The sequence below is a fragment of the Octopus sinensis genome, linkage group LG19 (genome assembly GCF_006345805.1).
Source record: "Octopus sinensis linkage group LG19, ASM634580v1, whole genome shotgun sequence".
Lineage (NCBI taxonomy): Eukaryota > Metazoa > Mollusca > Cephalopoda > Octopoda > Octopodidae > Octopus > Octopus sinensis.
In genome coordinates, this window is record NC_043015.1 from 47,923,694 (window position 1) to 47,936,160 (window position 12,467).

Genomic DNA, 12,467 nt, shown 5'->3' on the forward strand with positions numbered 1-12,467 from the left:
CAAACAGATTAAGTTGATTATATCAACCCCAGTGCGTAACTGGTACTTAATTTATCGACCCCAAAAGGATGAAAGGCAAAGTCAACCTTGGCGGAATATGAACTCAGAACATAACGGCAGATGAAATACCTATTTATTTACTACCCACAAGGGGCTAAACACAGATAGGACAAACAAGGGAAAACAAACGGATTAAGTCGATTATATCGACACCAGTGCGTAACTGGTACTTATTTAATCGACCCCAAAAGGATGAAATGCAAAGTCGACCTCGGCAGAATTTGAACTCAGAACGTAGCGGCAGGCGAAATACTGCTAAGCATTTCACCCAGTGTGCTAACAATTCTGCCAGCTCGCTGCCTTAACCCTTTCATTACTGCATTCATTTTGAGATGCTCTGTGTTTCTTTCACTAAGCAATGGTTCCAGAAATATATTAATTTTGTTATTGCTTCTTTATGCAAAATGATGATCAGCCTTTAATCATGTGACAAACAAAAATAATTACTTTTATTATTACTCATATTCTCATTTTGTTGCCATAAAGAAGTTAATTGTATTTCTTCTATTTGGGTTAATTAGTAAGGTGTAGCTTCTCTGTAATTTGCTAAAGTGTCAGAGAAAACCACTTAACCTATTTAATTGCATATTTGTTAGCAGAGAGGAAGATAATTCCTGACGAATTAACTTCGTCTAAGATTACCGTCATAATTATCATTTTATGACCATTTTTCCATGCTGGCATGGGTTAGATGGATTTCACAAAATCTTGCCTCTCATCAAAATGTTTATCACAAGAGAAAACTGGCTCCTCTCTTACAGCATGGACTAGATTTTGTCATGTGACTGGTCCAAGGGTGATTCTTTGCAGCAAGACTAAAGAATTTTTTCTGAGGTGTGGGCATGGTTGTGTCAGAAGAAGCTTGCTTCCCAACCGCATGGTTCTGGTTTCAATCTCACTGAGTGACACTTGGGTTGTATATTCTGTTATAGCTGCTGCAGGCCAACTAATTCCTTGTGAATGAATTGAGTAGGCAGAAATTGTGTGGAAGCCTTTCATGTATACAAATATATATATATATATATAAAGCAGAGTCTGTGTGTGTGTGTGTGTGTGTGTGTGCATGTATGTTCCTTATGCATTCGAAAACTTAGTAGCCAATTTTGACATATGGAGTATCAAAAGATTCAGTAATCTTTCAGCTACCAAATAAACTTTATTTTCATTTACATATTTGCATTACAAAAATTTAACATTATAATCTTTCTATAAGTCAACCATCATAAACAACATTTTATACCGCCACCACCACGTCACATTTTCTATATGAGTGTGTGTGTGTGTGTGTGTCTATGAGTGTGTGTGTGTTTGCAAGTTCATCATATAATTTAGGCCGATGACTGAGAAGTATGTGCTTGAGTGTATGTGACACACACACACACACACACACACACACACACACACACACACTTCTAGAGAGAGTAAGACACACAGACAGAGATACGCCTGAGGTGTGCTTGAATGTGCTTCAACATTCACAGATTTTCAGTTCAAAATTCTATCCTATTATCATTACAATTTGGATATTTTTTTAATAAAATATAGATATTTTAAAAATAATTATGAGAATGTATCTTTATATTTACTGTTTAATCTGAATAAGAATAGCAGTAACCCCAGCAACACCGGGTCATTCAGCTAGCATATATATATATATATGGTATACATCTTGTTAGCTCGTAGAATCAACCATTGTAGTAATAGTAGCAGAGAGAGATAGAGAGGACATGATATTCACATCAGTGGGCAAAGTGGCTATGTTATTGATGTGTGGTTTCCATGAAAGGTCATCAGATGCTGTCAGGTCATGTATTTCTTAAGTGTGTCATGGATTTAGTTGAGTGTCTTTCATGGGGTTTCAAGTGTCTGTCCTTGATAATGTGTGTTGATGCTGTTGAAAGAGATTAGGTTGCCATTTTCCCATCGGAGAATATTCTCTTGGTCTCTGATCATGAAGTGATTCCTAACTAATATGAGTTGTCAACAGTGTATGAGGCCAATGTATAATGTATGTGGGAAGAGTTATTGAGGAGAGAAGAGAGATATTGTTTATATTGTGTGTGTATGTGTAGTGAGATATTTATATATAGAATGCTTAGTGTGGAGAATTTAATAAAACTTAAGTGGTCGACTTCATCTATTACCGGTTTAGCACCATCGTCTAGACTATCTTCAACAGTATCCACCACACTGGTATAAAAATTTGTGTAAGGAATGTAAATTGTGACTAAGGTTTGGTGGAAGATTTTAATTCAAAACTTATGAAAACAAGATATTTGTACTCAGAGCCAGAGCCAGTTTCAGCCAGGTTGGTAACGAAAGGGTTAAGGTGTCTTTCATTATTAACTAAATAAGATATCATTTTCTCAAATATTCAAAAGTTTTGTTAACCCTTCAGTATTCAGATTACTCTGTCAAATGTAATACTCATGTATTAACATTGCCTTTTTTTTTTAATTAATCATGCATTATCTTTTAGCTTCAAGATTTTTGACGATGTAATTGCATACTTTTAGAATGACATTGTAAAGTAGGTATGAAAGGCTTGATCTGACCAGTTTGAACATGAAGCATGTAGAATATTTGGGCTGGATATGGTCAGCTTAAACACAAAAGGGTTAAAGTCTTAATTTCATACAGTTATAGACTAATTGAGGACATCATTTCAGTGATATTATCTTTGTAAAATCTCAAATAAAACAATGAGGACAAGAACCCAATAGTTTGACCTGATAATGGAATTGAGAATAAAATGGTCAAATCTAAAAAAGAGAAACTTGCTAATTTTTAAGAGAATAGAAAATGGTAATTGAAAAATTCATTGTAACAAGGTCAATTTTTCTTCATTTATTGCAGTTAAAGAATCAGTTCTCTTCGACTTATAAAATGCAGCCAAATAACACGTCTGATATATTTGATAATTCAAAGTGTTTGAAAGAAAGTCAATCAGTGGAAGAGTTACTGTCACCTGAAAAAAAATCATCAGAAAAATCTCTTGAAGATAATAATTTAAAGCGTAAGTATTTTTATACATACATACACATATGCATGCTGATATAAACATGTATGCATACATTCTCTCTCTCTCTCTCTCTCTCTCTCTCTCTCTCTCTCTCTCTCTCTCTCTCTCTCTCTCTCTCTCTCTCTCTCTCTTTCTAAGTAAGACAACAAAATATGCAAGATTCTTTTAAAGTTTAGAGTGGTATGACTAGAATGAAATCAAGAATATTCACTAAATTTGATTTGCTATAGAATTTAATGGCAGAATTAACCAATTTCCAAATTGCTGTTTTAAATTGTTTTAATACAAAAGAATTTCTATATTTATTTAGTGTATAATACAGACTTCTTTCCCAGATTTTAAAGCCTGAACATTAATGGAGAGTATTATACTTAAGATCTAAAATGTTAATCTATGTTTACCTGGCGCCAAGTGTGTGGCCATTTTAAAGATGGCATTGCAAGAAATAAGTTATATCAATTGTTCGAGTTAACTGATATGTAATCAAGAGTTTAAATCATTATAATAATGTTACATTTTTCAGTAATATTCTTGCAAATATCAAATCAATATTGGTAAGCATGAGTGCTTCAGATTAGATTAATATCATTCATTTCCAATAGTCTTCAAAAATACTCCTGGCTATGGGAAAATATTACCTTGCTTGAAAGTAGGTGAGAGTTGACAATAGGTAGTGTCTCTGATTGTAGACAAGCTGCCTTAATCACACTATATTTCAATTTATTAAGATTCTGATTAAATTTTTCTAGCATGAAATTAAAAAAGAAAATGCCAATTCCTGAATATTTAAGTGTCTAAAATGTCTAAAACTTCAAATTTGCTTTTTGTTGCATTTAGAATTTGGGAACTTTTTCAATGTGTTTATACAGCAATTACAATAAATCTGACTAATCATTTTGCCTTCCATACAACATAATACATAAGAAAAGTCAGTACTTATTTTACAGGGGAGATATTTATCCAGAATTCCATTTCCCATTATGAGAGGCATTACTATATAATAATATATGAATAAATATGATAAATTTTTTGTGCAGATGGCAATCTAGATAGACATTTAGCTAAAAATTTTGTCAATGCGCAAATACTTTTAAATTATTGATAATATGTGCATAGGTTTTTATCACCTCCACAAAACATGCCAACCCTTTCTAAAACTTGAAATGATCATTGAAAATTGAATAATCATTTTTAAATAACTTTGATGTCATTAACTTTTTCAAAGCCAATAATAGATAGATAGACAGATAGATAGATAGATAGATTGATTAATTGATTGGTTGTATATGCATATATATATATATATATATATATATATATATATATATAAATATACACACATATATGTATGTATGTATGTATGTATATATAAATTCGTAACAGATATTCAATTGCTGTGGCAAATGAAGCTGAACTAGAAGGTAAAACAGATCTAATTTCAATAATAAATAAACATTTTAAAACATTAAAATAATCATTTCTTTTGATTAGGTGGAAGCCTTATTATTGGAAAAGTGAGGTTTCAAAGTAGATACATTAAAATATGGAGTGTAGCATTTTACTGACCTGGAAAGCTGCACTACCCTACCAGACATTATATGGTGTATTTATAAAAATAGCATCTTCATACAGTCACCACTTGGACCAGTTAGATAAAGAACAGCTTCTTTTCTTTTGATATCTAATCAAATTTTAATTGAAATTAGAAGTTTATATGGTTGGCCATGTCACATGATTTTTTATTATTAAATAATAAAAAGGTTGCAAGACGCAACGAAAATTTTAGAAAATAAAAATAAGAAATAAGTGGAAATTTTACTGGTGAGTGTGTTAAATAATAAGGCACTAAAAGAGAATGACTCTCCCCAAACACAACAGTATATGCTTCAACACACAAACTCATATAAAGAATCTTGCAAACCAAATCCAAGAACGAAATATAATAATGAATGATTTTTTGAAAAAGGTTCTGCTTTATAGAACAGTTTAAACATGATATTTATTAATCTTGTCATTGTTGGAGGCATTTTGTCTTTACCTAATCAAGGTGATAGCTTTGTCCATTTTCTATATTACTTTGAGATAAATCCCAAAGTAAAGAAGAACAAAAAGTGAGTTTATCTCAAAACCAACAAATTAACAAATCACTACTATCCAGAAGTCTATGGATTTCTTTTGCACTGAATTAACAATATTTGCTTTAGGATAACATTTCAAATAGTCTCTGAAGCTTTGAACATCTTTTGTCATTTTGTCAAACAAAGTTATTTACTCTTGCTGGAACAATGTAGAGAACAACCATTGTCTCTCTCTACTCTACAACATAATATTTCTCAGCCATCCTGCATTTAGTAGGTCACATCAGATGTGTTAGTATACTTTCATTTAACTCTTCTACTTTCTACTTACCTATTGGTATACAGCTTTTAGTTTTCGTTCACCTCATTCTTGTAAATAATTTTCCTTGTTTCTTCCGACTTCTATTTCCCTTCCAGTCTCAAATAATAGTTCGTTATTGATAATGGAAAACACTACTACGCCCTTACAAGCTATGCTCAGTTCTAGCCAAGAAAATTTTGAAAACCAGCTGAAAAACAAAAGGAAAAAACCCCTGGGATCATTATCAAAGATATTTTCTAAAACCCGTAGCAGACACTCTATTGCTGTGGCAAGTGAAGCCGAACTAGAAGGTAAACAACATTCAAATTTCCATTTTTTTTACTCTTTTATTTGTTTCAGTCATTTGACTGTGGCCATGCTGGAGCACTGCCTTTAGTCAAGCAAATTGACCCCAGGACTTATTCTTTGCAAGCCTAGTACTTATTCTATCGGTTCCTTTTTCCGAACCGCTAAATTACGGGGACGTAAACACACCAGCATCGGTTGTCAAGCGATGTTGGGGTGACAAACACAGGTACACAAATACACACACACATATATATATACATATATACGACGGGCTTCTTTCAGTTTCCGTCTACCAAATCCACTCACAAGGCTTTGGTCGGCCCTAGGCTATAGTAGAAGACACTTGCCCAAGGTGCCACGCAGCGGGACTGAACCCGGAACCATGTGGTTCGTAAGCAAGCTACTTACCACACAGCCACTCCTACGCCTAAATTAATAATCATTATGAACTGATTAAAATAACCATTTTTTTTATTATTATAAAGCGAACACCTCATGGTAGGAAAAGCGAGACTTCAAACTAGCTCCAATAAAATATACAGTGTAATATCTTACCGACCTGGCATCTGCACCTCTCTAATTATTAATTATTAATTCAATATATTTTGAATTAATTATTATTTATATAATTATTAATTTAATGTATTTTGTCACTAACTTTTTAAAAAATATATAAATGGAAGACAATTTTTTTAATGGTTCAAAAGTAGTTATGTCTATGTAAACTAAATTACAGGGTTACATTAATTAAATTTTTTTTATATAATTATCTTTATCTTTCTAAATGCTTGTAATCATCTTATGAAGAAATAAATATAGAATTTTGATTAAGGTTTTTTTATTGTTTTTTTTTTCCTAGATAACTTTCAAATATGGTTCAACAGTTTTTGTATTAGTGTATTTTCTTTGATATCTAAGACTTCGCTTTAAGAACCCATTCATAATAAGTAAGGTACACAAATAAGTGTGGGTGACCTTGCTTATTTTGGATAAAACTTTCAGAGTCACTTCACTAATATTCTAATATTACATACAGTAAAGGTATGCCTACCCCTGTATCCCATTCATTTCCTTCCCTAAAATATATAGCTTTTTTGCCCAGCCAGAAAGAAACCAATTCTTCTTCTTCTTCTTCTCTTCTTCTTCTTCTTCTTCTACTGTCCATTTTCCATTTTTGCATGGCGAGCTGGCAGAATGATTAGCATGCCGGGCAAAATGCTTAGCGGTAATTCGTCTGCCGTTACGTTCTGAGTTCAAATTCCGCCAAGGTCGACTTTGCCTTTCATCCTTTCGGGGTCGATAAATTAAGTACCTGTTACGCACTGGGGTTGATGTAATTGACTTAATCCGTTTGTCTGTCCTTGTTTGTCCTCTCTATGTTTAGCCCCTTGTGGGCAATAAAGAAAAAGGTACTGAGAATGCATGAGACAAAGGAAGTAGTTCCAGAGAGGGTAAGCAGTAGTAGGTGGGGTAGGGAGTGAAATACATGCAGTTCCACTCTCATAGTTACGTCAGCTGAATGAGTAGTGCTATAGTCGGATGAGTTGTGAGAAGGGTGGGTGCTAGTGGGATGGGTTGCAAGGGTGAGGAAATCACCAGGGACAGATTAGATGCAGGGCTGTAGACATCATCATCATCATCATCGTTTAACGTCCGTTTTCCATGCTAGCATGGGTTGGATGGTTCAACTGGGGTCTGGGGAGCCCGAAGGCTGCACCAGGCCAGTCAGATCTGGCAGTGTTTCTACAGCTGGATGCCCTTCCTAATGCTAACCACTCCGAGAGTGTAGTGGGTGATTTTATGTGCCACCGACACAGGTGCCAGACGAGGCTGGCGAATGGCCACGCTTGGATGGTGTTTTTTATGTGCCACCGACACAGGTGCCAGACGAGGCTGGCAGACGGCCATGCTTGGATGGTGTTTTTTATGTGCAACCGACACAGGTGCCAGACGAGGCTGATGAATGGCCATCTATTTATAGACATCTATTTATATTCCTAATTATTTAGCATATGAATTAATGATCGATGCCAGTACCACCTGACTGGCCATTGTGCCAGTAGCACGTAAAAAGCACTCCATACACTCTCAGAGTGGTTGGCATCAGGAAGGGCATCCAGCTGTAGAAACTTTGCCAGATCAGGTTGGAGCCTGGTGCAGCATTCTGGTTTGCCAGCCCTCAGTCTGGAAATTTGGAAAACGCTGTTCTAGAGTAATGTTGCTCAACAGGGAGCATAGTTCGGAGATCAGGAAGTCTCTCCAGGTCAAGCCACTATTTCTCCCCGTTGTGTGGTCACAGCCCCAGTACTTTTCATTAAAGTTTTGCAGTAGCATAAATAAACAATATCTCCGAATTGAACCAGCCAGGATCCCTGGTCTGGTGGTACGTAAAAAGCACTATCCAACTCGTGGCCGATGCCAGTGCCGCCTCCACTGGCTTCCGTGCTGGTGGCACGTAAAATACACCAATCCGACCGTATGACAGGCACCCATGCCAACCCCCTTTGCTTGCGAAGACATGTTGGGGCAAGCGAAATCGAAATCGAATTGAACCAGCCAGGATCCCTGGTCTGGTGGTACGTAAAAAGCACTATCCGACTCGTGGCCGATGCCAGCGCCGCCTCGACTGGCTTCCGTGCTGGTGGCACATAAAATACACCAATCCGACCATGGCCGTTGCCAGCTTCGCCTGGCACCTGTGCAGGTGGTACGTAAAAAGCACCCACTACACTCACGGAGTGGTTGGCATTAGGAAGGGCATCCAGCTGTAGAAACATTGCCAGATAAGACTGGAGCCTGGTGCAGCCTTCTGGCTTCCCAGATCCCCGGTCAAACCGTCCAACCCATGCTAGCATGGAGAATGGACGTTAAACGATGATGATGATGATGATGATGATAGGATAAATTTTAAACATATCACAAAAATGTTGAACAAATTTTATTTCTAATTAAAATTATATTTTCCACTTCTTCAATTATGCCAAAATTTAAAAAAAAATTAAAATTAAATATTTGTAATATGTTACAAATGTAATAAAAAAAAATAAAGAATATATATTTACAGTTAAACTAAGTAAACCAAGACTTTAATTAGTATATGAGAGAGGTTACGAATATAAGCAACTGATAAAATTTGAAATCTCACTGCTATCTTGATACCCAGGTGTAATTACCACTAATTATATGTTTCCTCAACAAACTATATTTAAATATGATTTGCTTAAATATATGTATGGATTTGTCATTCAGAGCTTTTTAACTATGAAATTTAATTATAAAAAAATTTTTATAAAAAAATCATTATAGTTTTGGATTTTCTGTAATAATTATTCCAAATGAGAACTGTTGTTATTACAGATGAAAAATTGAATATGCTGTTTAATGTAAGCTTTCAAAAAATAATTTTGTGTTTTGTTGAATTTAACTGTATTTAGTCGTAAAAATTATGCAATAGCTTTCATTTAGAACCTTTTATAAAATTGTTCCAAAAATCCCATTAGTACATCAGTAGATAAAAAAATTAGAGTTGATTAATGAAACCAGTCTAAATTCACAATTATTTTATAATTTACTTGAAACACATAAGGAGTGCATTTCGATTAGAAATATGATAAGGAAAGGGTTATTAATTTTTAGAAAAACTGTAAAGTTGGCAGGAAATGAAGTATTAACTCTTTGGCACATACCTATAACATCAATGTTATTTTCAGTGGTTTTCTTCCTGTATTGGGGTGTGTAAGTTTCTGATATATATCATCATCATCATCGTTGTTTAATGTCCACTTTCCATGCTGGCATGGGTTGGACGGTTTCACTGAGGGCTGGCAAGCCAGAAGGCTGCACCAGGCTCCAATCTGATCTGGCAAGGTTTCTACAACTGGATGCCCTTCCTGATGCCACCCACTCTGAGAGTGTAGGGAGTACTTTTTACGTGCTATTGGCATGGGAGCCAGTCAGGCAGCACTGGCAATGACCATGCTTGAATGGTGCTTTTTACGTGCCATTCTGAATGTTGGGTAATGATTGAAAGAATATAATCATGAATGCAGGAACCAAAATGGATTTCCTTCGAAGGATCTCTAGAGCAACATTTTTCAAACTGTGGGTCCCAACTTTTCAGTGGGTCCCAAAATAAATAAAATGGGTCGCAACAAAAAGAAAAAAAGGAAAAAAAGCACTTGGGTGCAAAGTGCAGAATATAAACTAGTGTTTTTTAAACTGTGGGTCCCGACCCTTAAGTGGGTTGTGAGATAAATAAGATGGGCCATGACAAAAAATTTGGAAAACGCTGCTCTAGAGTAATGTTGCTCAACAGGGTGCATAGCTCGGAGATCAGGAAGTCTCTCCAGGTCAAGCCACTATCTCTCCCCGTTGTGTGGTCACAGCCCCAGTACTTTGGACATGTGATTACATTGTAATCACTGCTAGATGGATTGTTCAAGCCAAACCAACAAACAGTAAACGTTCAAGAAGACCATGAATGAGATGGCTAGGTTAATATCCATTGTCTCAATTTGTCATGCTTGAGAATCTAGCGAAAAAGTCTAATAATAATTGCTTCTGATGTGAGCCTATGGAGGAGGTTCCTTGAGAATACTACCCCCATGACTCTCTCAAGAAAACTGAGCAGAGCGGACGGACAGATGGATCGACAGACAGACGGACGAATGAACAGTTGGCTTTTTGGCTGGTTTAGTTCCTGGTATTTCATCTGAATTTTTGAAATAAAGTCTCAAATATTCAAATGAAAGACCAAATAATTTTGCAAGCAGTAATCCTGTTTCTATTTTTATTACATTTTATTTTAATTTATTTTATTTTAGATTCCAGTGTATTGAATTCTCACATTAGTTTACTGAATACGGAAAACCTACAAGAAAAGTTAAACATAGCAGAAAAACTGAAAGAGACTCACATATCCCAATGGAAAGCTAATCAAGTTTTAACGTGGCTAGAAGTGGTTCTGAATATGCCAATGTATGGCAAAATGTGCTCTCATAATATCAAAAGTGGAAAGGTGAGTATTTTATTTCAGGTTGTAGCTGTTTATTTTTATTTTAATATACTTGTGTGCTTAAGACATTTGCTTTGGAAACAGGCACCTTGGAGTCCCATTGGTCCCATTGTGTGGATGCTGTTGGCTGTTGTCTTATCCTGTAGCTAATGTGTTGACCAATACTTTGTGATATTGGTCATCAAACACTGAAGGATCCTATCATATCTCTACATACACAGATGTATGTGTGTGTGTGTATGCATGATACCTTATTCCAGCCCTTGTGCCTAGAGTAGAAGAGACTATAGACACGGGCATGGCTTTGTGGCTAAGAAGCCTGCTTTGCAACCTCATGGTTTTACTTTCAGTCACACTATTTGGTACCTTGGGCAAGTGTCTTCTACTGTAGTCCAGGCTGACTAATGCTATGTATGTGAATTTGATGAGTGGAAATTATTCAGAAACCCTGTGTGTGTGTGTGTGTGTGTGTGTGTCTCCACTCCCATATATTTGATATTTGTTTGCATTCCCATAACTTAACAGTTTGGCAAAAGGGACCAATAAAATATGTACTGTACTTAAAAAGGGAAAAAAATAGGTACTGGGAACAATTCTTTTCAACTAAACCCTTTAAGGTGGTGCCATAGCCTGCCCACAGGCCAATGAATGTAACAAATAAAAGAATAAAAAGATAAAAAGATAGAAAATATCTATTTTGAAGAATTAACTTGTCCTTATTTTAATAAGTGTTCAAGAGAAAAATTATCTGCATTTTATTTCCAGAATCTTTAATATTCTCCTCTAAAATCTCCCAACAAAATTCCTCTAATTATAACAGGTCTTACTTGGTCTTAACGACTCAGAACTTGCCTCAGCTCTTTCTATCACCAGTGCTATGCACAGAAGGAAACTACGGATGGCTATTGAAGCACAACGGACCCCATCTGAAGTGTAAGATTTATATTTATTTCAAACGCATTTTGTCTGTATATATTACATTTCCATTTAATGTATTTTAAAAATAAGGAATTATTTAAATCATTTTATAAACAGCCTTTTTTTTTTTTTGTATTTCTGTTTCCATTACCTTAAAACTATATAGAAGAATGTGAAACAAATGTTGAAATAACTCAAGAGTCTTTGACTCTTTAGTATTTAAAATGGCCATACCTGGCCAAAATATCATACCTATTTTATGTTCAAACCAACCAGATTTGGCCTCTTACACCTACCCTACAATGTCATTCTAAAAATATACAACCCTGGTAAGTAGCTTGCTTACGAACCACATGGTTCCAGGTTCAGTACCACTGTGTGACACCTTGGGCAAGTATCTTCTGAAATAGCCTCGGGCTGACCAAAGCCTTGTGAGTGGATTTGGTAGACGGAAACTAAAAGAAGCCCATAGTATATATTAAATTCAGCTTACATTGAAAGTCAACAAAATTTGCCTTAGAAGCATTGAGATGTATTGAAGGATACAGATATGTATTTATCTATGTGTGTATGTCTTTGTGTTGGTGTGTTTACATCCTCATAACTTAGCGGGTCAGCAAAAGAGACTAATAGAATAAATACCAGGCTTTAAAAGAAAATAAATACTGGAATTGATTCATTCAACTAAAATTCCTGACGGCAGTGCTCCAGCATGGCCGCAATCTAATGACTGAAACAAATAAAAGATAAAGATTAAAAAAATCA

At 35.3% G+C, this 12,467-nt stretch overlaps 1 protein-coding gene across 1 annotated transcript in view; it reads left to right on the forward strand.

The window, feature by feature from the left end:
- The window catches only part of LOC115222077 (kazrin), a 30,669-nt gene that overhangs the window by 8,972 nt on the left and 9,230 nt on the right, over positions 1-12,467 (forward strand). Inside the window, exons 5-8 of the mRNA XM_029792176.2 lie at positions 2,917-3,076; positions 5,578-5,772; positions 10,594-10,787; positions 11,605-11,717. Coding sequence (XP_029648036.1) covers positions 2,917-3,076; positions 5,578-5,772; positions 10,594-10,787; positions 11,605-11,717 — 662 coding nt within the window. The remainder of the gene's footprint in view (positions 1-2,916; positions 3,077-5,577; positions 5,773-10,593; positions 10,788-11,604; positions 11,718-12,467) is intronic.